We start from the raw sequence: 27947 nt of genomic DNA, 5'->3' as shown, positions 1-27947 counted from the left end.
AAAAATGGTTCTACCTGGAGCCAAACAGGGTTCTACCTGGAGCCAAAACGGGTTCTACCTGGAACCAAAAAGGGTTCTACCTGGAACCAAAAAGGGTTACCCTATGGTGACAGTGGAATAATCCCGTTTGTAGATGGATGAAAAGGTGCTAAGTGTAGGCCTGTATTGCAGTGGTGGTTCTGTGGTTTTCTGTAAAGAAAATAATAGGTGGTGGGGAGTTAAATACTATGAAACATTTGGCACACATTTGCAAGCAGGTAACGTAACCTATGTGTGCTTGAGGCATGTGTGATCACAGGACAAAGCCGTCACCAAGGCAAATTTTTATTTATTTCACCTTTATTTAACCAGGCAAAGGATGGCTATTTGAAGAACCTCAAAATATATTTTTCATTTGTTTTTAACACTTTTTTTTGGTTACTACATGATTCCATATGTGTGATTTCATAGTTGTCTTCACTATTGTTCTGCAATGTAGAAAACAGTAAAAAAATAAAGAAAACCCTTGAATGAGTAGGTGTGTCCAAACTGTTGACTGGTACTGTACATGTTCAGGCTGATGTATGTTTCAATCAATAAATAAAATGTATTTATAAAGCCCTTCGTACATCAGCTGATATCTCAAAGTGCTGTACAGAAACCCAGCCTAAAACCCCAAACAGCAAGCAATGCAGGTGTAGAAGCACGGTGGCTAGGAAAAACTCCCTAGAAAGACCTAGGAAGAAACCTAGAGAGGAACCAGACTCTGAGGGGTGGCCAGTCCTCTTCTGGTTGTGCCGGGTGGAGATTATAACAGAACATGAGATGACCAGCAGGGTCAAATCACAGTGGTTGTAGAGGGTGCAACAGGTCAGCACCTCAGGAGTCAGTTGGCTTTTCATAGCCGATCATTCAGAGTTAGAGACAGCAGGTGCGGTAGAGAGAGAGTCCAAAACAGCAGGTCCAGGACAAGGTAGCAGGTCCAGGACAAGGTAGCACGTCCAGGACAAGGTAGCACGTCCAGGACAAGGTAGCAGGTCCAGGACAAGGTAGCACGTCCAGTGAACATAATGTTTATATTTAAGGTGTGTGTTCAGGCTGATGTATGTATTTGAGATTCTGGGCCTCTACGCTAGTGTAAACATCTGTCCCTGTCCAGAGAGCCAGAACCTGGGGGGAGGGAAACAGGTTGACAGATGGGAGAGAGGGGTTTGTGTGTGTGTGTGTCTGTCTCTCACAGAGGGAGTGTGTGTCTTAGCTCTAACACTTCGCTCTGACAGCTCCACCAAACAGCTCCACCAAACAGTTGGCCTCCACCTCCCAAAATAACCTCCATTCCACAGCCTTATATGTCCAGCAGCAACTGTGTTACCCTCGAGCCCCCCCACCCTGCTCCAAGCTCTCAGCCTGTGCTGAGAAGGCATCATATATCCAGGCAGGACAATACAGTCAATTTGCTGTTGCCTCATTGTAGCCTGGAGGCAGCTGGTCAGTGGTAAGCTTTGGGGACCCGAGGATCAGACGAGGCCTCTCTCTGTCCATCGGAGCCTGGTCAGCCAGTCTTTCTGTGTCTGTCTCACCGTGCAACCATGGACGCCAGCACCACCAAGCTCATCCAGCCCGCTACGGACCTCACCATCACCCAGTTGAACCAGGAGTGTCTCCTCCACCTCCTCTCCTACCTGGATAAAGACAGTTGTAGGTCTTTCTCCCTGACCTGCCATCGGCTCAGAGAGGTCTACCTGGACCCCAGACTGTGGTCACTGCTCTTGTTCCACTCCCCCTCTGAGCTGAGGAGAGAGAACTATGTGTTAGGGTCGTCGCTGCGCTATCTGGCTGTCACCTGGCACAGCTCCAGGGTCAAGGTCTGTAACATAGAGGACTGGATGAAGAATCAGTTCCAGAGGGATCTCTGTAGTAAACATGAGAGTCTGGTCAGCAGCTTCCTAGCACGTGTCTGTACCATGTAAGTAAATATCTGTTTATATATGTTAACCTGTGTTTCTGTTAACCTGTGTTTCTGTTTATATATAGTGCTTTCGGAAAGTATTCAGACCCCTAGACTTTTTCCACATTTTGTTTCGGAACAGCCTTATTCTGAAATGGATTAAATAGAGATCCTCATCGATCTACTCACACATCCTCACAATGACAAAGCTAAAACAGGTTATTAGAAATGTTTATGAATTTATTTTAAAAAAATTTAAAAAACATACTGCATTCAGACCCTTTGCTAGGAGACTCGAAATTGAGCTCAGATGCAGATACTGTTTCCATGGATCATCGTTGATGTTTCTACAACTTGATTGGAGTCCAACTGTTGTAAATTCAATTGATTGAACATGATTTGGAAAGGCACACACCTGTCTATACAAGGTCCCACAGTTGACAGTACATGTCAGAGCAAAAACCAAGCCATGAGGTGGAAGGAATTGTCCGTAGAGCTCCAAGACAGGATTGTGTTGAGGCACAGATCTGTGGAAGGTTACCAAACAATGTCTGCAGCATTGAAGGTCCTCAAGAACACACTGCCCTCCATCATTCTTAAATGGAAGAAGTTTGGAACCACCAAGACTCTTCCTAGAGCTGGCTGCCCTCCCAAACTGAGTAATCGGAGAAGGGCCTTAGTCATGGAGGTGACCAAGAACCCGATGGTCCCTCTGACAGAGCTCCAGAGTTACTCTGTGGAGATGGTTGTCCTTCTGAAGGTTCTCCCATCTCTGCAGCACCACCAATCAGGCCTTTATGGCAGATTGGCCAGACAGAAGCCACTCCTCAGTAAAAAGGCACATGAAAGCCTGCTTGGATTTTTGCCAAAAGGCACCTAAAGACTCTCACACCATGAGTGCCAATGGTTCCCAAAAAGGTGTGTGTGTGTGTGTGTGTGTGTGTGTGTGTGTGTGTGTGTGTGTGTGTGTGTGTGTGTAAGTAAAGAAATAAAACAACAGTAAAAAGACATTTGAAAAAAGAGTAGCACGGCTCCCTAACCCTATATACAGACACCTGTTAGTAGCAAGGCTATATACAGACACCTGTTAGTAGCAAGGCTATATACAGACACCTGTTAGTAGCACGGCTATATACAGACACCTGTTAGTAGCAAGGCTATATACAGACACCTGTTAGTAGCAAGGCTATATACAGACACCTGTTAGTAGCAAGGCTATATACAGACACCTGTTAGTAGCAAGGCTATATACAGACACCTGTTAGTAGCAAGGCTATATACAGACACCTGTTAGTAGCAAGGCTATATACAGACACCTGTTAGTAGCAAGGCTATATACAGACACCTGTTAGTAGCACGGCTATATACAGACACCTGTTAGTAGCAAGGCTATATACAGACACCTGTTAGTAGCAAGGCTATATACAGACACCTGTTAGTAGCAAGGCTATATACAGACACCTGTTAGTAGCAAGGCTATATACAGACACCTGTTAGTAGCAAGGCTATATACAGACACCTGTTAGTAGCAAGGCTATATACAGACACCTGTTAGTAGCAAGGCTATATACAGACACCTGTTAGTAGCAAGGCTATATACAGACACCTGTTAGTAGCAAGGCTATATACAGACACCTGTTAGTAGCAAGGCTATATACAGACACCTGTTAGTAGCAAGGCTATATACAGACACCTGTTAGTAGCAAGGATATATACAGACACCTGTTAGTAGCAAGGATATATACAGACACCTGTTAGTAGCAAGGATATATACAGACACCTGTTAGTAGCAAGGCTATATACAGACACCTGTTAGTAGCACGGCTATATACAGACACCTGTTAGTAGCAAGGCTATATACAGACACCTGTTAGTAGCAAGGCTGTATACAGACACCTGTTAGTAGCAAGGCTGTATACAGACACCTGTTAGTAGCACGGCTGTATACAGACACCTGTTAGTAGCAAGGCTGTATACAGACACCTGTTAGTAGCAAGGCTATATACAGACACCTGTTAGTAGCAAGGCTATATACAGACACCTGTTAGTAGCAAGGCTATATACAGACACCTGTTAGTAGCAAGGCTATATACAGACACCTGTTAGTAGCAAGGCTATATACAGACACCTGTTAGTAGCAAGGCTATATACAGACACCTGTTAGTAGCAAGGCTATATACAGACACCTGTTAGTAGCAAGGCTATATACAGACACCTGTTAGTAGCACGGCTATATACAGACACCTGTTAGTAGCAAGGCTATATACAGACACCTGTTAGTAGCAAGGCTGTATACAGACACCTGTTAGTAGCAAGGCTGTATACAGACACCTGTTAGTAGCACGGCTATATACAGACACCTGTTAGTAGCAAGGCTATATACAGACACCTGTTAGTAGCACGGCTATATACAGACACCTGTTAGTAGCAAGGCTATATACAGACACCTGTTAGTAGCAAGGCTATATACAGACACCTGTTAGTAGCAAGGCTATATACAGACACCTGTTAGTAGCAAGGCTATATACAGACACCTGTTAGTAGCAAGGCTATATACAGACACCTGTTAGTAGCAAGGCTATATACAGACACCTGTTAGTAGCAAGGCTATATACAGACACCTGTTAGTAGCAAGGCTATATACAGACACCTGTTAGTAGCAAGGCTATATACAGACACCTGTTAGTAGCAAGGCTATATACAGACACCTGTTAGTAGCAAGGCTATATACAGACACCTGTTAGTAGCAAGGCTATATACAGACACCTGTTAGTAGCAAGGCTATATACAGACACCTGTTAGTAGCAAGGCTATATACAGACACCTGTTAGTAGCAAGGCTATATACAGACACCTGTTAGTAGCAAGGCTATATACAGACACCTGTTAGTAGCAAGGCTATATACAGACACCTGTTAGTAGCAAGGCTATATACAGACACCTGTTAGTAGCAAGGCTATATACAGACACCTGTTAGTAGCAAGGCTATATACAGACACCTGTTAGTAGCAAGGCTATATACAGACACCTGTTAGTAGCAAGGCTATATACAGACACCTGTTAGTAGCAAGGCTATATACAGACACCTGTTAGTAGCAAGGCTATATACAGACACCTGTTAGTAGCAAGGCTATATACAGACACCTGTTAGTAGCAAGGCTATATACAGACACCTGTTAGTAGCAAGGCTATATACAGACACCTGTTAGTAGCAAGGCTATATACAGACACCTGTTAGTAGCAAGGCTATATACAGACACCTGTTAGTAGCAAGGCTATATACAGACACCTGTTAGTAGCAAGGCTATATACAGACACCTGTTAGTAGCAAGGCTATATACAGACACCTGTTAGTAGCAAGGCTGTTAGTAGCAAGGCTATATACAGACACCTGTTAGTAGCAAGGCTATATACAGACACCTGTTAGTAGCAAGGCTATATACAGACACCTGTTAGTAGCAAGGCTATATACAGACACCTGTTAGTAGCAAGGCTATATACAGACACCTGTTAGTAGCAAGGCTATATACAGACACCTGTTAGTAGCAAGGCTATATACAGACACCTGTTAGTAGCAAGGCTATATACAGACACCTGTTAGTAGCAAGGCTATATACAGACACCTGTTAGTAGCAAGGCTATATACAGACACCTGTTAGTAGCAAGGCTATATACAGACACCTGTTAGTAGCAAGGCTATATACAGACACCTGTTAGTATACAGACAAGGCTATATACAGACACCTGTTAGTAGCAAGGCTATATACAGACACCTGTTAGTAGCAAGGCTATATACAGACACCTGTTAGTAGCAAGGCTATATACAGACACCTGTTAGTAGCAAGGCTATATACAGACACCTGTTAGTAGCAAGGCTATATACAGACACCTGTTAGTAGCAAGGCTATATACAGACACCTGTTAGTAGCAAGGCTATATACAGACACCTGTTAGTAGCAAGGCTATATACAGACACCTGTTAGTAGCAAGGCTATATACAGACACCTGTTAGTAGCAAGGCTATATACAGACACCTGTTAGTAGCAAGGCTATATACAGACACCTGTTAGTAGCAAGGCTATATACAGACACCTGTTAGTAGCAAGGCTATATACAGACACCTGTTAGTAGCAAGGCTATATACAGACACCTGTTAGTAGCAAGGCTATATACAGACACCTGTTAGTAGCAAGGCTATATACAGACACCTGTTAGTAGCAAGGCTATATACAGACACCTGTTAGTAGCAAGGCTACAGACATATAGGCTATATACACACCTGTTAGTAGCAAGGCTATATACAGACACCTGTTAGTAGCAAGGCTATATACAGACACCTGTTAGTAGCAAGGCTATATACAGACACCTGTTAGTAGCAAGGCTATATACAGACACCTGTTAGTAGCAAGGCTATATACAGACACCTGTTAGTAGCAAGGCTATATACAGACACCTGTTAGTAGCAAGGCTATATACAGACACCTGTTAGTAGCAAGGCTATATACAGACACCTGTTAGTAGCAAGGCTATATACAGACACCTGTTAGTAGCAAGGCTATATACAGACACCTGTTAGTAGCAAGGCTATATACAGACACCTGTTAGTAGCAAGGCTATATACAGACACCTGTTAGTAGCAAGGCTATATACAGACACCTGTTAGTAGCTATATACAGACACCTGTTAGTAGCAAGGCTATATACAGACACCTGTTAGTAGCAAGGCTATATACAGACACCTGTTAGTAGCAAGGCTATATACAGACACCTGTTAGTAGCAAGGCTATATACAGACACCTGTTAGTAGCAAGGCTATATACAGACACCTGTTAGTAGCAAGGCTATATACAGACACCTGTTAGTAGCAAGGCTATATACAGACACCTGTTAGTCAGGCTGATTGAGGTAGTATGTACATGTAGGTATCGTTAAAGTGACTGTGCATATATGATGAACAGAGAGTAGCAGAAGCGTAAAAAGAGGGGTTGGCGGGTGGTGGGACACAATGCTTTGCACACTCTTGGCATTCTCTCAACCAGCTTCATGAGATAGTCACCTGGATTGCATTTCAATTAACAGGTGTGTCTTAAGCTAATTTGTGGAATTTCTTTCCTTCTTCGCCGGGTCTTGCTTGTTAGTGCAGAATAACTGGTGAATTTACTATCTCTGAAGAGTGCTCTGAAATCGGAGTAGATCGCTAGCCAGAGTGAATTTGCAAATGCGAGAGATGCTAACTGGATCAGTCGTTCAGCATAGCCATTTATTGCTAGCTAACCAAATGGCACGTACATCTCTTGCTGTAGCCAATGAAAAACGATAAGAGGACAGCCACCCACTCCTCCACTGACATGAAGTCCTCCTAGCTGCTAGCAAGCTAACATTAGGCTCTGTGTTTTTAACTTGCTACTTAATAAATAGATACGGTAGCATATTAGCCAAAGTTGGTTTTGTAGCATACTGGAAATGTGGTATTTTGGACTGATATTATCTGGAAAGTAGTTAAAACGTTGTCAGTTCCACTTTAAGGGTGGATGCATTAAGTCTCCAATATCTTATTTTGGGGGTTGTTGTGCCGAGATCCAGATCTATCTACACTAGGGCGTGGTCAGATATGACTGGGGCGTGGTCAGATATGACTGGGGCGTGGTCAGATATGACTGGGGCGTCTGACTGGGGCGTGGTCAGATATGACTGGGGCGTGGTCAGATATGACTGGGGCGTGGTCAGATATGACTGGGGCGTGGTCAGATATGACTGGGGCGTGGTGAGATATGACTGGGACGTGGTCAGATATGACTGGGGCGTGGTCAGATATGACTGGGGCGTGGTCAGATATGACTGGGGCGTGGTCAGATATGAGATATGACTGGGGCGAGGTCAGATATGACTGGGGCGTGGTCAGATATGACTGGGGCGAGGTCAGATATGACTGGGGCGAGGTCAGATATGACTGGGGCGTGGGTCAGATATGACTGGGGCGTGGGTCAGATATGACTGGGGCGTGGGTCAGATATAACTGGGGCGTGGTCAGATATGACTGGGGCGTGGTCAGATATGACTGGGGCGTGGACAGATATGACTGGGGCGTGGTCAGATATGACTGGGGCGTGGTCAGATATGACTGGGGCGTGGGTCAGATATGACTGGGGCGTGGTCAGATATGACTGGGGCGTGGTCAGATATGAGATATGACTGGGACGTGGTCAGATATGACTGGGGCGTGGTCAGATATGACTGGGGCGTGGTCAGATATGACTGGGGCGTGGGTCAGATATAACTGGGGCGTGGTCAGATATGACTGGGGCGTGGTCAGATATGACTGGGGCGAGGTCAGATATGACTGGGGCGTGGTCAGATATGACTGGGGCGAGGTCAGATATGACTGGGGCGTGGGTCAGATATGACTGGGGCGTGGGTCAGATATGACTGGGGCGTGATCAGATATGACTGGGGCGTGGTCAGATATGACTGGAGCGTGGTCAGATATGACTGGGGCGTGGTCAGATATGACTGGGGCGTGGGTCAGATATGACTGGGGCGTGGGTCAGATATGACTGGGGCGTGGTCAGATATGACTGGGGCGTGGTCAGATATGACTGGGGCGTGGTCAGATATGACTGGGGCGTGGTCAGATATGACTGGGGCGTGGTCAGATATGACTGGGGCGTGGTCAGATATGACTGGGGCGTGGGTCAGATATGACTGGGGCGTGGGTCAGATATGACTGGGGCGTGGGTCAGATATGACTCGGACGTGGTCAGATATGACTGGGGCGTGGTCAGATATGACTGGGGCGTGGTCAGATATGACTGGGGCGTGGTCAGATATGACTGGGGCGTGGGTCAGATATGACTGGGGCGTGGGTCAGATATGACTGGGGCGTGGTCAGATATGACTGGGGCGTGGTCAGATATGACTGGGGCGTGGTCAGATATGACTGGGGCGTGGTCAGATATGAGATATGACTGGGACGTGGTCAGATATGACTGGGGCGTGGTCAGATATGACTGGGGCGAGGTCAGATATAACTGGGGCGTGGTCAGATATGACTGGGGCGTGGTCAGATGTGACTGGGGCGTGGGTCAGATGTGACTGGGGCGTGGGTCAGATGTGACTGGGGCGTGGGTCAGATATGACTGGGGCGTGGTCAGATATGACTGGGGCGTGGTCAGATATGACTGGGGCGTGGTCAGATATGACTGGGGCGTGGTCAGATATGACTGGGGCGTGGTCAGATATGACTGGGGCGTGGTCAGATATGACTGGGGCGTGGTCAGATATGACTGGGGCGTGGGTCAGATATGACTGGGGCGTGGGTCAGATATGACTGGGGCGTGGGTCAGATATGACTCGGACGTGGTCAGATATGACTGGGGCGTGGTCAGATATGACTGGGGCGTGGTCAGATATGACTGGGGCGTGGTCAGATATGACTGGGGCGTGGGTCAGATATGACTCGGACGTGGTCAGATATGACTGGGGCGTGGTCAGATATGACTGGGGCGTGGTCAGATATGACTGGGGCGTGGGTCAGATATGACTGGGGCGTGGGTCAGATATGACTGGGGCGTGGTCAGATATGACTGGGGCGTGGTCAGATATGACTGGGGCGTGGTCAGATATGACTGGGGCGTGGTCAGATATGAGATATGACTGGGACGTGGTCAGATATGACCGGGCGTGGTCAGATATGACTGGGGCGAGGTCAGATATAACTGGGGCGTGGTCAGATATGACTGGGGCGTGGTCAGATATGACTGGGGCGTGGGTCAGATATGACTGGGGCGTGGGTCAGATATGACTGGGGCGTGGGTCAGATATGACTGGGGCGTGGGTCAGATATGACTGGGGCGTGGGTCAGATATGACTGGGGCGTGGTCAGATATGACTGGGGCGTGGTCAGATATGACTGGGGCGTGGTCAGATATGACTGGGGCGTGGTCAGATATGACTGGGGCGTGGTCAGATATGACTGGGGCGTGGTCAGATATGACTGGGGCGTGGTCAGATATGACTGGGCGTGGTCAGATATGACTGGGGCGTGGTCAGATATGACTGGGGCGTGGTCAGATATGACTGGGGCGTGGTCAGATATGACTGGGGCGTGGTCAGATATGACTGGGGCGTGGTCAGATATGACTGGGGCGTGGTCAGATATGACTGGGGCGTGGTCAGATATGACTGGGGCGTGGTCAGATATGACTGGGGCGTGGTCAGATATGACTGGGGCGTGGGTCAGATATGACTGGGGCGTGGGTCAGATATGACTGGGACGTGGTCAGATATGACTGGGGCGTGGTCAGATATGACTGGGGCGTGGTCAGATATGACTGGGGCGTGGTCAGATATGACGGGGGCGTGGTCAGATATGACTGGGGCGTGGGTCAGATATGACTGGGGCGTGGGTCAGATATGACTGGGGCGTGGGTCAGATATGACTGGGGCGTGGGTCAGATATGACTGGGGCGTGGGTCAGATATGACTGGGGCGTGGGTCAGATATGACTGGGGCGTGGTCAGATATGACTGGGGCGTGGTCAGATATGAGATATGACTGGGACGTCATATCCTTTTTGAAGAATGTTAGAATTGTCTTCCACTTGACTATAGAAAGCCCTCTTGTTGATAGTAAAGTCGAATTCAAATGAAAACAGTTGAAATTATGGAATATTCTGACTTTCAGCACCATGAGCTGTCCATTTCCGATGCAAATAGCCCGGGTAGCCATTTGATTAGACGTTCAGGAGTCTTGTGGCTTGGGGGTAGAAGCTGTTAAGAAGCCTTTTGTACCTAGACTTGGTGCTTGGTACCGCTTGCCGTGTGGTAACAGAGAGAACAGTCTATTACTAGGGTGGCTGGAGTCTTTGACACATTTTAGGCCCTTCCTCTGACACTGCCTGGTAGAGAGGTCCTGGATGGCATGAAGCTTGGCCCCAGTGATGTACTGGGCTGTCCTCACTACCCTCTGATATAGTGGTCCTGGATGGCAGGAAACTTGGCCCCAGTGATGTTCTGGGCCTTCCTCTGACACCGCCTGGTGTAGAGGTCCTGGATGGCAGGAAGCTTGGCCCCAGTGATGTACTGGGCCTTCCTCTGACACTGCCTGGTGTAGAGGTCCTGGATGGCAGGAAGCTTGGCCCCAGTGATGTTCTGGGCCTTCCTCTGACACCGCCTGGTGTAGAGGTCCTGGATGGCAGGAAGCTTGGCCCCAGTGATGTACTGGGCCTTCCTCTGACACCGCCTGGTGTAGAGGTCCTGGATGGCAGGAAGCTTGGCCCCAGTGATGTACTGGGCCTTCCTCTGACACTGCCTGGTGTAGAGGTCCTGGATGGCAGGAAGCTTGGCCCCAGTGATGTACTGGGCCTTCCTCTGACACTGCCTGGTGTAGAGGTCCTGGATGGCAGGAAGCTTGGCCCCAGTGATGTACTGGGCCTTCCTCTGACACCGCCTGGTGTAGAGGTCCTGGATGGCAGGAAGCATGGCCCCAGTGATGTACTGGGCCGTACGCATTACTTTGTTAATATTAGATTTCGTGCACCAGCTGTTTACAAATATACATAGACCGCCACCCCTTGTCTTACCGGAGGCAGCTTTTCTTTCCGACGCAGCGTAAACCCAGCCAGCTATCCATGTCATCGTTCAGCCACGACTCGGTGAAACATAAGATATTACAGTTTGTAATGTCCCGTTGGTAGGATATTCGTGATCATAGCTCCTCCATTTTGTTATCCAATGATTGTACGTTGGCTAATAAGACTGATGGTAGAGGCAGATTACCCACTTGCAGTCGGATCCTTACAAGGCACCCCGACCTACGACCCCGATATCTCTGTCTCTTCTTCATGCGAATCACAGGGATTTGTCGGTGTCCGAAGTAAATCCTTCGTTAAAAATCTTCGTCCATAGTAACACTAGACTAGATGTTTGGGGCTGCTGGTGAACCCTGATGAGACATAATCATAGTAACACTAGACTAGATGTTTGGGGCTGCTGGTGAACCATAATACATAATCATAGTAACACTAGACTAGATGTTTGGGGCTGCTGGTGAACCATAAGACATAATCATAGTAACACTAGACTAGATGTTTGGGGCTGCTGGTGAACCCTGATGTGCACAAGGCGAGTGAATCCCTGTCCTGATGTCCAGAAGCTCTTTTTGGTCATAAGAGACGGTGGCAGAAACAACATGTACATCCTACTGCTGCTACCATCAGTTACTGTCTGTCTCTTTCACACACACACTCTCTGAGAGAAACACAGGGGCTCCCCCCAGGACACTTGTCAGCCTGTCTCCAGACTAGACTAGCAGGAACAGGTTGTAGGTATGTTGGAGGAGCAACAGCTGCTCTCTAGCTTCCTGACATCCAAGGTGAGCTGGTCTTGCTATAGTTTTTTATTTATTTTTTATTTCACCTTTATTTAACCAGGTAGGCAAGTTGAGAACAAGTTCTCATTTACAATTGCGACCTGGCCAAGATAAAGCAAAGCAGTTCGACAGATACAACGACACAGAGTTACACATGGAGTAAAACAAACATAATACAGTATAAACAAGTCTATATACAATGTGAGCAAATGAGGTAAGAAGGGAGGTAAAGGCAAAAAAGGCCATGGTGGCAAAGTAAATACAATATAGCAAGTAAAACACTGGAATGGTAGTTTAGCAATGGAAGAATGTGCAAAGTAGAAATAAAAATAATGGGGTGCAAAGGAGCAAAATAAATAAATAAATAAAATACAGTTGGGAAAGAGGTAGTTGTTTGGGCTAAATTATAGGTGGGCTATGTACATGTTACTGAGAGTCTGTCTGTGGGCTCTACGGGGCTCATTGTTTTAAGTGGTATTGTTTCTGTGTTGAGGTCACAGCTGTGAGATGACCGAGGGGACCCCCTAGAGAAGCACGTCTGTTGAATGTGATAAATCCTCTTCAACCCCCTAGAGAAGAACGTCACATAAAAACACAATATGACAGAAAAAACACTGATCTCCAGAAGTATTGGGACAGTGACAATTTGTTTAGGCTCTGTACTCCATCACTTTGGATTTGAAAAGACACAATGAATATGAGGTTAAAGTGCAGACTGTCACACATACTGTTTAGAAACTAAAGCACCTTTTGTACATAGAATACAATGTAGAAAAGAACACTAATACATTCATGTGGAAGCTACTGTGATTATGGATAATCCTGAATGAATCGTCAATAATGATGCATGAGAAAGTTAGACTCACAAATATTCTAACCCCTAAGACATGCTAACCTCTCACCATTACAATAACAGGGGAAGTTAGCATTTTATATTACACCACTAAGACATGCTAACCTCTCACCATTACAATAACAGGGGAGGTTAGCATTTTATATCATACCTCCAAGACATGCTAACCTTTCACCATTACAATAACAGGGAAGGTTAGCATTTTATATCATAACCCCTAAGACATGCTAACCTCTCAACATTACAATAACAGGGGAGGTTAGCATTTTATATCATAACCCCTAAGACATGCTAACCTTTCACCATTACAATAACAGGGAAGGTTAGCATTTTATATCATAACCCCTAAGACATGCTAACCTCTCACCATTACAATAACAGGGGAGGTTAGCATTTTATATCATAACAGGGGAAGTTAGCATTTTATATTACACCACTAAGACATGCCCATGCTATCCCTCTCAAGACATGCTAACCTCTCACCATTACAATAACAGGGGAGGTTAGCATTTTATATCATACCACTAAGACATGCTAACCTCTCAGCATTACCATAACAGGGGAGGTTAGCATTTTATATCATAACCCCTAAGACATGCTAACCTCTCACCATTACAATAACAGGGGAGGTTAGCATTTTATATCATAACCCCAAGACATGCTAACCTCTCACCATTACAATAACAGGGGAGGTTAGCATTATATATCATAACCCCAAGACATGCTAACCTCTCACCATTACAATAACAGGGGAGGTTAGCATTATATATCATACCCCCAAGACATGCTATCCTCTCACCATTACAATAACAGGGGAGGTTAGCATTTTATATCATACCACTAAGACATGCTAACCTCTCAGCATTACCATAACAGGGGAGGTTAGCATTTTATATCATAACCCCTAAGACATGCTAACCTCTCACCATTACAATAACAGGGGAAGTTAGCATTTTATGTTATACCACTAAGACATGCTAACCTCTCACCATTACAATAACAGGGGAGGTTAGCATTTTATATCATAACCCCAAGACATGCTAACCTCTCACCATTACAATAACAGGGGAGGTTAGCATTATATATCATACCCCCAAGACATGCTAACCTCTCACCATTACAATAACAGGGGAGGTTAGCATTTTATATCATACCCCTAAGACATGCTATCCTCTCACCATTACAATAACAGGGGAAGTTAGCATTTTATATTATACCACTAAGACATGCTAACCTCTCACCATTACAATAACAGGGGAAGTTAGCATTTTATATTATACCACTAAGACATGCTAACCTCTCACCATTACAATAACAGGGGAAGTTAGCATTTTATATTATACCACTAAGACATGCTAACCTCTCACCATTACAATAACAGGGGAGGTTAGCATTTTATATCATAACCCCAAGACATGCTAACCTCTCACCATTACAATAACAGGGGAGGTTAGCATTATATATCATACCCCCAAGACATGCTATCCTCTCACCATTACAATAACAGGGGAGGTTAGCATTTTATATCATACCTCCAAGACATGCTAACCTCTCAACATTACAATAACAGGGGAGGTTAGCATTATATATCATACCCCAAGGCATGCTATCCTCTCACCATTACAATAACAGGGGAGGTTAGCATTTTATATCATACCCCCAAGACATGCTAACTTCTCACCATTACCAATAACTGGGGAGGTTAGCATACCCCTAAGACATGCTATCCTCTCACCATTACAATAACAGGGGAGGTTAGCATTTTATATCATAACCCCTAAGACATGCTAACCTTTCACCATTACAATAACAGGGAAGGTTAGCATTTTATATCATAACCCCTAAGACATGCTAACCTCTCACCATTACAATAACAGGGGAGGTTAGCATTGTATATCATAACCCCTAAGACATGCTAACCTCTCACCATTACAATAACAGGGGAAGTTAGCATTTTATATTACACCACTAAGACATGCTAACCTCTCACCATTACAATAACAGGGGAGGTTAGCATTTTATATCATAACCCCTAAGACATGCTAACCTCTCACCATTACAATAACAGGGGAAGTTAGCATTTTATGTTATACCACTAAGACATGCTAACCTCTCAGCATTACAATAACAGGGGAGGTTAGCATTTTATATCATAACCCCAAGACATGCTAACCTCTCACCATTACAATAACAGGGGAGGTTAGCATTATATATCATACCCCCAAGACATGCTATCCTCTCACCATTACAATAACAGAGGAGGTTAGCATTTTATATCATACCCCAAGACAACCTCTCACCATTACAATAACAGGGAGGTTAGCATTTTATATCATACCCCAAGGCATGCTATCCTCTCACCATTACAATAACAGGGAGGTTAGCATTTTATATCATACCCCCAAGACATGCTAACTTCTCAGACATGCTAACCTCTCACCATTACAATAACAGGGGAGGTTAGCATTTTATATCATAACCCTAAGACATGCTAACCTCTCACCATTACAATAACAGGGGAAGTTAGCTAACCTAAGACATGCTAACCTCTCACCATTACAATAACAGGGGAGGTTAGCATTTTATATCATAACCCCTAAGACATGCTAACCTCTCACCATTACAATAACAGGGGAAGTTAGCATTTTATATTATACCACTAAGACATGCTAACCTCTCACCATTATAATAACAGGGGAAGTTAGCATTTTAAATCGTACCCCTAAGACATGCTATCCTCTCACCATTACAATAACAGGGGAGGTTAGCATTTTATATCATACCCCCAAGACATGCTAACCTCTCACCATTACAATAACAGGGGAGGTTAGCATTATATATCATACCCCCAAGACATGCTATCCTCTCACCATTACAATAACAGGGGAGGTTAGCATTTTATATCATACCCCCAAGACATGCTAACCGCTCACCATTACAATAACAGGGGAAGTTAGCATTTTATATTATACCACTAAGACATGCTAACCTCTCTATATTACAATAACAGGGAGTGGTTAGCATTTTATATCATACCCCTAAGACATGCTAACCTCTCACCATTACAATAACAGGGGAGGTTAGCATTTTACATCGTACCCCTAAGACATGCTAACCTCTCAGCATTACAATAACAGTGGAGGTTAGCATTATATATCATACCCCCAAGACATGCTAACTTCTCACCATTACCAATAACTGGGGAGGTTAGCATTATATATCATACCCCTAAGACATGCTGACCTCTCACCATTACAATAACAGGGGAGGTTAGCATTTTATATCATACCACTAAGACATGCTAACCTCTCACCATTACAATAACAGGGGAGGTTAGCATTTTATATCATAACCCCTAAGACATGCTAACCTCTCACCATTACAATAACAGGGAAGGTTAGCATTTTATATCATAACCCCTAAGACATGCTAACCTCTCACCATTACAATAACAGGGGAAGTTAGCATTTTATATTACACCACTAAGACATGCTAACCTCTCACCATTACAATAACAGGGGAGGTTAGCATTTTATATCATACCCCTAAGACATGCTATCCTCTCACCATTACAATAACAGGGGAGATTAGCATTTTATATCATACCTCCAAGACATGCTAACCTCTCAACATTACAATAACAGGGGAGGTTAGCATTTTATATCATACCACTAAGACATGCTAACCTCTCAGCATTACAATAACAGGGGAGGTTAGCATTTTATATCATAACCCCAAGACATGCTAACCTCTCACCATTACAATAACAGGGGAGGTTAGCATTATATATCATAACCCCAAGACATGCTAACCTCTCACCATTACAATAACAGGGGAGGTTAGCATTATATATCATACCCCCAAGACATGCTATCCTCTCACCATTACAATAACAGGGGAGGTTAGCATTTTATATCATACCACTAAGACATGCTAACCTCTCAGCATTACCATAACAGGGGAGGTTAGCATTTTATATCATAACCCCTAAGACATGCTAACCTCTCACCATTACAATAACAGGGGAGGTTAGCATTTTATATCATAACCCCTAAGACATGCTAACCTCTCACCATTACAATAACAGGGGAAGTTAGCATTTTATATTATACCACTAAGACATGCTAACCTCTCACCATTATAATAACAGGGGAAGTTAGCATTTTAAATCGTACCCCTAAGACATGCTATCCTCTCACCATTACAATAACAGGGGAGGTTAGCATTTTATATCATACCCCCAAGACATGCTAACCTCTCACCATTACAATAACATGCTATCCTCTCACCATTACAATAACAGGGGAGGTTAGCATTTTATATCATACCCCCAAGACATGCTATCCTCTCACCATTACAATAACAGGGGAGGTTAGCATTTTATATCATACCCCCAAGACATGCTAACCGCTCACCATTACAATAACAGGGGAAGTTAGCATTTTATATTATACCACTAAGACATGCTAACCTCTCTATATTACAATAACAGGGAGTGGTTAGCATTTTATATCATACCCCTAAGACATGCTAACCTCTCACCATTACAATAACAGGGGAGGTTAGCATTTTACATCGTACCCCTAAGACATGCTAACCTCTCAGCATTACAATAACAGTGGAGGTTAGCATTATATATCATACCCCCAAGACATGCTAACTTCTCACCATTACCAATAACTGGGGAGGTTAGCATTATATATCATACCCCTAAGACATGCTGACCTCTCACCATTACAATAACAGGAGAGGTTAGCATTTTATATCATCACAACAAGCAACTTAGTTTAGTACCAGCCTTAACCTGGTTTCTTCCTCCCTCCAGGTCTGGTTAGTTTAGTACCAGCCTTAACCTGGTCTCTTGTCCTTCCTCCCTCCAGGTCTGGTTAGTTTAGTACCAGCCTTAACCTGGTCTCTTCCTCCCTCCAGGTCTGGTTAGTTTAGTACCAGCCTTCTCCAGGTCTGGTTAGTTTAGTACCAGCCTTAACCAGGTCTGGTTAGTTTAGTACCAGCCTTAACCTGGTCTCTTGTCCTTCCTCCCTCCAGGTCTGGTTAGTTTAGTACCAGCCTTAACCTGGTCTCTTCCTCCCTCCAGGTCTGGTTAGTTTAGTACCAGCCTTAACCTGGTCTCTTCCTCCCTCCAGGTCTGGTTAGTTTAGTACCAGCCTTAACCTGGTCTCTCTTCCTCCCTCCAGGTCTGGTTAGTTTAGTACCAGCCTTAACCTGGCCTCTTCCTCCCTCCAGGTCTGGTTAGTTTAGTACCAGCCTTAACCTGGTCTCTTGTCCTTCCTCCCTCCAGGTCTGGTTAGTTTTAGTACCAGTCTGGTTAGTTTAGTACCAGCCTTAACCTGGTCTCTTGTCCTTCCTCCCTCCAGGTCTGGTTAGTTTAGTACCAGCCCTAACCTCCAGGTCTCTTGTGCTTCCTCCCTCCAGGTCTGGTTAGTTTTTTACCAGCCTTAACCTGGCCTCTTCCTCCCTCCAGGTCTTTGACTGTTACTGTAGATCATGTTATGTATGCTTTATTTACCACACATTTGACCTACTAGCACTAACTTTTCTGATACCTTCTTTATTGAGGAAAACATTACTATGTACTGTGATAATATGGTTGTTTCACCTAGCTATCTTAAGATGAATTCACTAACTAAGTCTCTCTTTAAGAACGCCTGCTAAATGACTACAATGTCTTCCTTTCTCCAGGTGTCCTAACCTGCTGTCCCTGACCCTGTCTGGCTGCGGGCATATCTCAGACCAGGAAGTGATCTGTGTTCTGCAGAGCTGCAGTCGCCTCCGCTCCCTCCATCTGGAGAACTGTGTCCGGGTCACAGACCTGACCCTGCAGGCCCTGGTGCTCCATGGGGCCGGCCTCCACCAGGTCACAGTGGACTTCTGCCGCAACGTTACCCAGGCAGGGCTGGAGATGATCCGAGAAAGACGGCCGGACATTAGGCTGACCGCCGAGAGGAGCGCAGGGATGATACCTGATAGTAAACCGGACAAGAGGACGCAGCTACCACTCAGACGGAGACTTATGCAGAAGGGCCTAATGTTCTCCTGATGAGGCTGTGTCTCTATGGGCCCTGGTTAAAAGGAGTGCACTACAGGGGGAATAGGGGGAGCTATTTAGGAATAGAGTGCCATTTGGGAGACAAACCTACTGCTGCAGAAGGTCCTGCGGTTGTCATGATGAGAGGCCATGGTTGTGTCCCAAATGGCACCTTATTCCTTATATAGTGCACTGCTTTAGACCAGAACCCTATATGGACTGCAGACTACTGCTGAATGTTCTTCCGTTATCCTGAGGACCAGAACCCAATATGGACTGCAGACTACTGCTGAAGGTTCTTCCGTTATCCTGAGGACCAGAACCCAATATGGACTGCTGAAGGTTCTTCAGTTCTCCTGAGGACCAGAACCCAATATGGACTGCAGAAGGTTCTTCAGTTCTCCTGAGGACCAGAACCCAATATGGACTGCTGAAGGTTCTTCAGTTCTCCTGGGGACCAGAACCCAATATGGACTGCTGAAGGTTCTTCAGTTCTCCTGAGGACCAGAACCCAATATGGACTGCAGAAGGTTCTTCAGTTCTCCTGAGGACCAGAACCCAATATGGACTGCTGAAGATTCTTCAGTTCTCCTGGGGACCAGAAGCCAAAACGGACTGCTGAAGGTTCTTCAGTTCTCCTGAGGACCAGAACACCATAGGGACTGCTGAAGGTTCTTCAGTTCTCCTGAGGACCAGAACCCAATATGGACTGCTGAAGGTTCTTCAGTTCTCCTGAGGACCAGAACCCCATAGGGACTGCTGAAGGTTCTTCAGTTATCCTGATGACCAGAAGCCAATACGGACTGCTGAAGGTTCTTCAGTTCTCCTGAGGACCAGAACCCCATAGGGACTGCTGAAGGTTCTTCAGTTCTCCTGAGGACCAGAACCCAATATGGACTGCTGAAGGTTCTTCAGTTATCCTAATGACCAGAACCCAATACGGACTGCTGAAGGTTCTTCTGTTATCCTAATGACCAGAACCCAATGTGGACTGCAGAAGGTTCTTCAGTTCTCCTGAGGACCAGAACCCAATACGGACTGCTGAAGGTTCTTCAGTTCTCCTGAGGACCATAGACTTAACCACAGACCTCTGCTTCTCAAATGGCACCCTATTCCCTATATAGTGCACTACAGTTGACAAGGGCCCATTGAGCTCTGGTAAATAGTAATGTAGGGAATATTTGGGACACAGTCCATAGTTTCACCACTAGGAGGCAGTGTTGAAATGCCTAAAGGTGAATGGGAGGGTCACTGTTGACTTGTTTTGGACTTCAGTCTTATTGATCGGAGCAAAAACAGTTTCGGTTCTGAATTAAAAGTGCCAATTATTATAATTATTTTGACTTTATACCGATTTTTATGTGAGGTGTTTTATACTTTTTCGTGTGGTTGGGTTTTATACTGAGATTTGATGACTTGTTTTAATGTTTGTTTTAATAAAACAAACTGTGGATGACACAGTTGAGGTCCCTAACTGAATGTAAGCCTGTCACTCCTCAATGTTATATAAACTGATTGAGTCATTCACATGTAACGCCACACGTTTCATTCCCAGAAAACAACAGTGCAGTGCAGTGCAGGCTATGTTGGACCAATTAAGTTGCTTACTTTACTGGACTCTGTGGATATGGACTGTAGTGCAGAGTTTCCAACATGTTCTCTGTGAGGGGGAAAGGTCGAGGGGGAGAGGGCAAGGGGAGGAGGGGAGAGGGAATGAGGGGGAGAGGAGAGGGCAAGGGGAGGAGGGGAGAGGGAATGGGGAGGAGAGGGAATGGGGAGGAGGGGGAGAGGGTAAGGGGAGGAGTGGGAGAGGGAATGGGGAGGAGGGGGAGAGGGTAAGGGGAGGAGGGGAGAGGGAATGGGGAGGAGGGGGAGAGGGTAAGGGGAGGAGGGGGAATGGGGAGGAGGGGGAGAGGGTAAGGGGAGGAGGGGGTAAGGGGAGGAGGGGGTATGGGGAGGGGGGGAGAGGGTAAGGGGGAGGAGGGGGAATGGGGAGGAGGGGGAGGGGGAATGGGGAGGAGGGGGAGAGGGTATGGGGAGGAGGGGGAGAGGGTATGGGGAGGAGGGGAGAGGGTAAGGGGAGGAGGGGGAGAGGGCAAGGGGAGGGGGACAGGGCATGGGGAGGAGGCGGAGAGGGGAGAGGGCATAGATACAGAATGAATGGATAGAACTACTGTACTGTAGATACAGAATGAATAGGTAGAACTACTGTAGATACAGAATGAATAGATAGAACTACTGTAGATACAGAATGAATAGGTAGAACTACTGTACTGTAGATACAGAATGAATAGGTAGAACTACTGTAGATACAGAATGAAGAGATAGAACTACTGTAGATACAGAATGAATAGATAGAACTACTGTAGATACAGAATGAATAGATATAACAACTGTAGATACAGAATGAATAGATATAACAACTGTAGATACAGAATGAATAGTTAGAACTACTGTAGATACAGAATGAATATATATAACTACTGTAGATACAGAATGAATAGATAGAACTACTGTAGATACAGAATGAATAGTTAGAACTACTGTACTGTAGATACAGAATGAATAGATAGAACTACTGTACTGTAGATACAGAATGAATAGATAGAACTACTGTAGATACAGAATGAATCGCTAGAACTACAAACAGACTAAGCATGTGGTCTAACAAGACCTATAAAAAGCATTAACACACATTGCTGACTTCTTTTTAACAAAGTTTCTTTTTTGCCTCCAGCATTGAATCACAAGAACGAACATGCTGACGAGACCGGGCGCACGCTTGTTGACTTTGTCCAACCACACCAGACACAATCAGGACACGCAGGTTGAAATATCCAAACGAACTCTGAACCAATTATATTCATTTGGGACAGGTCGAAACACATGAGACATTCATGGACATTTAGCTAGTTCATTTGTCCTGGGATCAAATGAAACACTGGGTTGTTATTTTACTTGAAATACACAAGGTCCATTTTTTCCTGGATCTTTGTAGATATTTGTTAATGTTCTCTACTCTGACAGTTAACCCACAGATAAAAGGGGAACTTAGTGTCTTGTCATCTCTCCTCCTTCACTTTTCTTCTGTGGACTTTATATGGCGGTTGGCAACCAGCTTTAAGGTGCACTACCACCACCAACTGGACTGGAGTGTGAACCTCAGTTGCTTTCAATCACCCAAGTGGGTAGATGCTCCTAACAACAAATGAGGAGATGGGAGAGGCGGGACTTGCAGCGCATTCAGCATCACAAATAGAACTTGGTTCTATTTCAGCGCCTGGCTATGCAGACGTTGACGTGCGCAAGCAGTTTGGATGTAATTATTGATTAACATGCATGTGCACATTTATTCCGCAATGTGAGCGGTGTGGTCAGCATGCACGACCCACTTAAGACACAAAATCCCCATTTCGTGAATATATTAAAATATATCAAAACTTGAACATTTCAGTCATACAAAGTAAGGCCAGTTTTCAAGAGAGATAATAAAAAATCTTTACTAACTCTGTTTATTAGATGTACAGTACATGGGAATGAGGAGGTTGTTCACATATGAGAATGGGGAAGTTAGTCACTTATGAGGACAACAGCAGAATGAGGACAACAGCAGAATGAGGACAACAGCAGAATGAGGAAGTTGGTTATTTAAGACAATGGGATAACAACATTAAATTATCTGTGAGCTGTCCTCTTCCTGTCCACTGTAACCCTAACCTGTCCACTGTAACCCTAACCTGTCCACTGTAACCCTAACCTGTCCACTGTAACCCTAACCTGTCCACTGTAACCCTAACCTGTCCACTGTAACCCTAACCTGCACCCCAACATATACCCTAACCTGTCCACTGTAACCCTAACCTGTCCACTGTAACCCTAACCTGTCCACTGTAACCCTAACCTGTCCACTGTAACCCTAACCTGTCCACTGTAACCCTAACCTGTCCACTGTAAACCTAACCTGTCCACTGTAACCCTAACCTGTCCACTGTAACCCTAACCTGTCCACTGTAACCCTGTCCACTGTAACCCTAACCTGTCCACTGTAACCCTAACCTGTCCACTGTAACCCTAACCTGTCCACTGTAACCCTAACCTGTCCACTGTAACCCTAACCTGTCCACTGTAACCCTAACCTGTCCACTGTAACCCTAACCTGCACCCCAACATATACCCTAACCTGCACCCCAACATATACCCTAACCTGTCCACTGTAACCCTAACCTGTCCACTGTAACCCTAACCTGTCCACTGTAACCCTAAACCTAACCTGCACCCCAACATATACCCTAACCTGTCCACTGTAACCCTAACCTGTCCACTGTAACCCTAACCTGTCCACTGTAACCCTAACCTGTCCACTGTAACCCTAACCTGTCTACTGTAACCCCAACCTGTCCACTGTAACCCTAACCTGTCTACTGTAACCCCAACCTGTCCACTGTAACCCTAACCTGTCCACTGTAACCCTAACCTGTCCACTGTAACCCTAACCTGCACCCCAACATATACCCTAACCTGTCCACTGTAACCCTAACCTGCACCCCAACATATACCCTAACCTGTCCACTGTAACCCTAACCTGTCCACTGTAACCCTAACCTGTCCACTGTAACCCTAACCTGTCCACTGTAACCCTAACCTGTCCACTGTAACCCTAACCTGCACCCCAACATATACCCTAACCTGTCCACTGTAACCTAACCTGTCCACTGTAACCCTAACCTGTCCACTGTAACCCTAACCTGCACCCCAACATATGCACCCCCTAACCTGTCCACTGTAACCCTAACCTGTCCACTGTAACCCTAACCTGTCCACTGTAACCCTAACCTGTCCACTGTAACCCTAACCTGTCCACTGTAACCCTAACCTGTCCACTGTAACCCTAACCTGTCCACTGTAACCCTAACCTGTCCACTGTAACCCCAACCTGTCCACTGTAACCCTAACCTGTCTACTGTAACCCCAACCTGTCCACTGTAACCCCTAACTAACCTGTCCACTGTAACCCTAACCTGTCCACTGTAACCCTAACCTGCACCCAACCTGTCCCTGTAACCCTAACCTGTCCACTGTAACCCTAACCTGTCCACTGTAACCCTAACCTGTCCACTGTAACCCTAACCTGTCCACTGTAACCCTAACCTGTCCACTGTAACCCTAACCTGCACCCCAACATATACCCTAACCTGTCCACTGTAACCCTAACCTGTCCACTGTAACCCTAACCTGTCCACTGTAACCCTAACCTGTCCACTGTAACCCCAACCTGTCCACTGTAACCCTAACCTGTCCACTGTAACCCTAACCTGTCCACTGTAACCCTAACCTGTCCACTGTAACCCCAACCTGTCCACTGTAACCCTAACCTGTCCACTGTAACCCTAACCTGTCCACTGTAACCCCTAACCTGTCCACTGTAACCCTAACCTGTCCACTGTAACCCTAACCTGTCCACTGTAACCCTAACCTGTCCACTGTAACCCTAACCTGTCCACTGTAACCCTAACCTGTCCACTATTACCCTAACCCTAACCTGTCCACTATTACCCTAACCCTAACCTGTCCACTATTACCCTAACCCTAACCTGTCCACTGTAACCCTAACCTGTCCACTGTAACCCTAACCTGTCCACTGTAACCCTAACCTGTCCACTGTAACCCTAACCTGTCCACTGTAACCCTAACCTGTCCACTGTAACCCTAACCTGTCCACTGTAACCCTAACCTGCACCCCAACATATACCCTAACCTGTCCACTGTAACCCTAACCTGTCCACTGTAACCCTAACCTGCACCCCAACATATACCCTAACCTGTCCACTGTAACCCTAACCCTAACCTGTCCACTGTAACCCTAACCCTAACCTGTCCACTGTAACCCTAACCCTAACCTGTCCACTGTAACCCTAACCTGTCCACTGTAACCCTAACCTGTCCACTGTAACCCTAACCTGTCCACTGTAACCCTAACCTGCACCCCAACATATACCCTAACCTGTCCACTGTAACCCTAACCTGTCCACTGTAACCCTAACCTGTCCACTATTACCCTAACCTGTCCACTGTAACCCTAACCCTAACCTGTCCACTATTACCCTAACCTGCACCCCAACATATACCCTAACCTGTCCACTGTAACCCTAACCTGTCCACTGTAACCCTAACCTGTCCACTGTAACCCTAACCTGTCCACTGTAACCCTAACCTGTCCACTGTAACCCTAACCTGTCCACTGTAACCCTAACCTGTCCACTGTAACCCTAACCCTAACCTGTCCACTGTAACCCTAACCTGTCCACTGTAACCCTAACCCTAACCTGTCCACTGTAACCCTAACCTGCACCCCAACCCCTAACCCTAACCCTAACCTGTCCAACATATAACCCTAACCTGTCCACTATAACCCTAACCTGTCCACTGTAACCCTAACCTGTCCACTGTAACCCTAACCTGTCCACTGTAACCCTAACCTGTCCACTGTAACCCTAACCTGTCCACTGTAACCCTAACCTGCACCCCAACATATACCCTAACCTGTCCACTGTAACCCTAACCTGTCCACTGTAACCCTAACCTGTCCACTGTAACCCTAACCTGTCCACTGTAACCCTAACCTGTCCACTGTAACCCTAACCTGTCCACTGTAACCCTAACCTGTCCAACATATAACCCTAACCTGTCCAACATAACCCTAACCTGTCCACTGTAACCCTAACCTGTCCACTGTAACCCTAACCTGTCCACTGTAACCCTAACCTGTCCACTGTAAACCTAACCTGTCCACTGTAACCCTAACCTGTCCACTGTAACCCTAACCTGTCCACTGTAACCCTAACCTGTCCACTGTAACCCTAACCTGTCCACTGTAACCCTAACCTGTCCACTGTAACCCTAACCTGTCCACTGTAACCCTAACCTGCACCCCAACATATACCCTAACCTGTCCACATAACCCTAACCTGTCCACTGTAACCCTAACCTGTCCACTGTAACCCTAACCTGTCCACTGTAACCCTAACCTGTCTACTGTAACCCCAACCTGTCCACTGTAACCCTAACCTGTCCACTGTAACCCTAACCTGTCCACTGTAACCCTAACCTGCACCCCAACATATACCCTAACCTGTCCACTGTAACCCTAACCTGTCCACTGTAACCCTAACCTGTCTACTGTAACCCCAACCTGTCCACTGTAACCCTAACCTGTCCACTGTAACCCTAACCTGTCCACTGTAACCCTAACCTGCACCCCAACATATACCCTAACCTGTCCACTGTAACCCTAACCTGCACCCCAACATATACCCTAACCTGTCCACTGTAACCCTAACCTGTCCACTGTAACCCTAACCTGTCCACTGTAACCCTAACCTGTCCACTGTAACCCTAACCTGTCCACTGTAACCCTAACCTGTCCACTGTAACCCTAACCTGCACCCCAACATATACCCTAACCTGTCCACTGTAACCCTAACCTGTCCACTGTAACCCTAACCTGTCCACTGTAACCCTAACCTGTCCACTGTAACCCTAACCTGTCCACTGTAACCCTAACCTGTCCACTGTAACCCTAACCTGCACCCCAACATATACCCTAACCTGTCCACTGTAACCCTAACCTGTCCACTGTCCACCCTAACCTGTCCACTGTAACCCTAACCTGTCCACTGTAACCCTAACCTGTCCACTGTAACCCTAACCTGTCCACTGTAACCCTAACCTGTCCACTGTAACCCTAACCTGTCCACTGTAACCCTAACCTGTCTACTGTAACCCCAACCTGTCCACTGTAACCCTAACCTGTCTACTGTAACCCCAACCTGTCCACTGTAACCCTAACCTGTCCACTGTAACCCTAACCTGTCCACTGTAACCCTAACCTGCACCCCAACATATACCCTAACCTGTCCACTGTAACCCTAACCTGCACCCCAACATATACCCTAACCTGTCCACTGTAACCCTAACCTGTCCACTGTAACCCTAACCTGTCCACTGTAACCCTAACCTGTCCACTGTAACCCTAACCTGTCCACTGTAACCCTAACCTGTCCACTGTAACCCTAACCTGTCCACTGTAACCCTAACCTGCACCCCAACATATACCCTAACCTGTCCACTGTAACCCTAACCTGTCCACTGTAACCCTAACCTGTCCACTGTAACCCTGACCTGTCCACTGTAACCCTAACCTGTCCACTGTAACCCTAACCTGCACCCCAACATATACCCTAACCTGTCCACTGTAACCCTAACCTGTCCACTGTAACCCTAACCTGTCCACTGTAACCCTAACCTGTCCACTGTAACCCTAACCTGTCCACTGTAACCCTAACCTGCACCCCAACATATACCCTAACCTGTCCACTGTAACCCTAACCTGTCCACTGTAACCCTAACCCTAACCTGTCCACTGTAACCCTAACCTGTCCACTGTAACCCTAACCTGTCCACTGTAACCCTAACCTGTCCACTGTAACCCTAACCTGTCCACTGTAACCCTAACCTGCACCCCAACATATACCCTAACCTGTCCACTGTAACCCTAACCTGTCCACTGTAACCCTAACCTGCACCCCAACATATACCCTAACCTGTCCACTGTAACCCTAACCTGTCCACTGTAACCCTAACCTGTCCCCTACCCTAACCTGTCCACTGTAACCCTAACCTGTCCACTGTAACCCTAACCTGTCCACTGTAACCCTAACCTGCACCCCAACATATACCCTAACCTGTCCACTGTAAC

General features: G+C 46.1%; 2 protein-coding genes across 13 annotated transcripts in view; one reads left to right on the top strand and one right to left on the bottom strand.

Moving 5' to 3' along the window:
• The first annotated feature begins 1398 nt into the window (after positions 1-1398).
• Positions 1399-20671, top strand: fbxl22 (F-box and leucine-rich repeat protein 22). The gene is made up of 2 exons (XM_029656552.2): positions 1399-1945; positions 18847-20671. Exons 1-2 carry the CDS (start codon positions 1569-1571, stop codon positions 19202-19204), a joined length of 735 nt encoding a protein of 244 aa, XP_029512412.1. The 5' UTR covers positions 1399-1568; the 3' UTR covers positions 19205-20671.
• Positions 20672-24225: 3554 nt separating this feature from the next.
• The window catches only part of dapk2b (death-associated protein kinase 2b), a 128786-nt gene continuing 125064 nt past the window's right edge, over positions 24226-27947 (bottom strand). For 7 of the 12 annotated variants that reach the window (XM_065002817.1, XM_065002827.1, XM_065002823.1 and 4 more), the window contains 2 exons: positions 25032-25253; positions 24226-24823 (listed from right to left, as the gene is read on the bottom strand). The gene's annotated coding sequence lies outside the window, so the exon portion shown is untranslated. Of the gene's footprint in view, positions 24824-25031; positions 25254-25868; positions 27625-27947 lie in introns of those variants that run through there. The other 5 variants (XM_065002825.1, XM_065002826.1, XM_065002828.1 and 2 more) reach the window with 5 other exon arrangements.

This window comes from Oncorhynchus nerka, linkage group LG17, assembly GCF_034236695.1.
Source record: "Oncorhynchus nerka isolate Pitt River linkage group LG17, Oner_Uvic_2.0, whole genome shotgun sequence".
Classification (NCBI taxonomy): Eukaryota; Metazoa; Chordata; class Actinopteri; order Salmoniformes; family Salmonidae; genus Oncorhynchus; species Oncorhynchus nerka.
Note: the sequence above shows the minus strand (reverse complement) of the source record. Positions and strands in the feature narration are given on the sequence as shown.

Excerpts from the sequence above, each read along its gene's own strand:
- fbxl22 (XM_029656552.2), top strand. The coding sequence starts at position 1,569 with ATGGACGCCAGCACCACCAAGCTCATCCAGCCCGCTACGGACCTCACC. Across the intron at positions 1,946-18,846 it reads CTAGCACGTGTCTGTACCAT|GTGTCCTAACCTGCTGTCCC; the intron begins GTAAGTAAATAT and ends TCCTTTCTCCAG.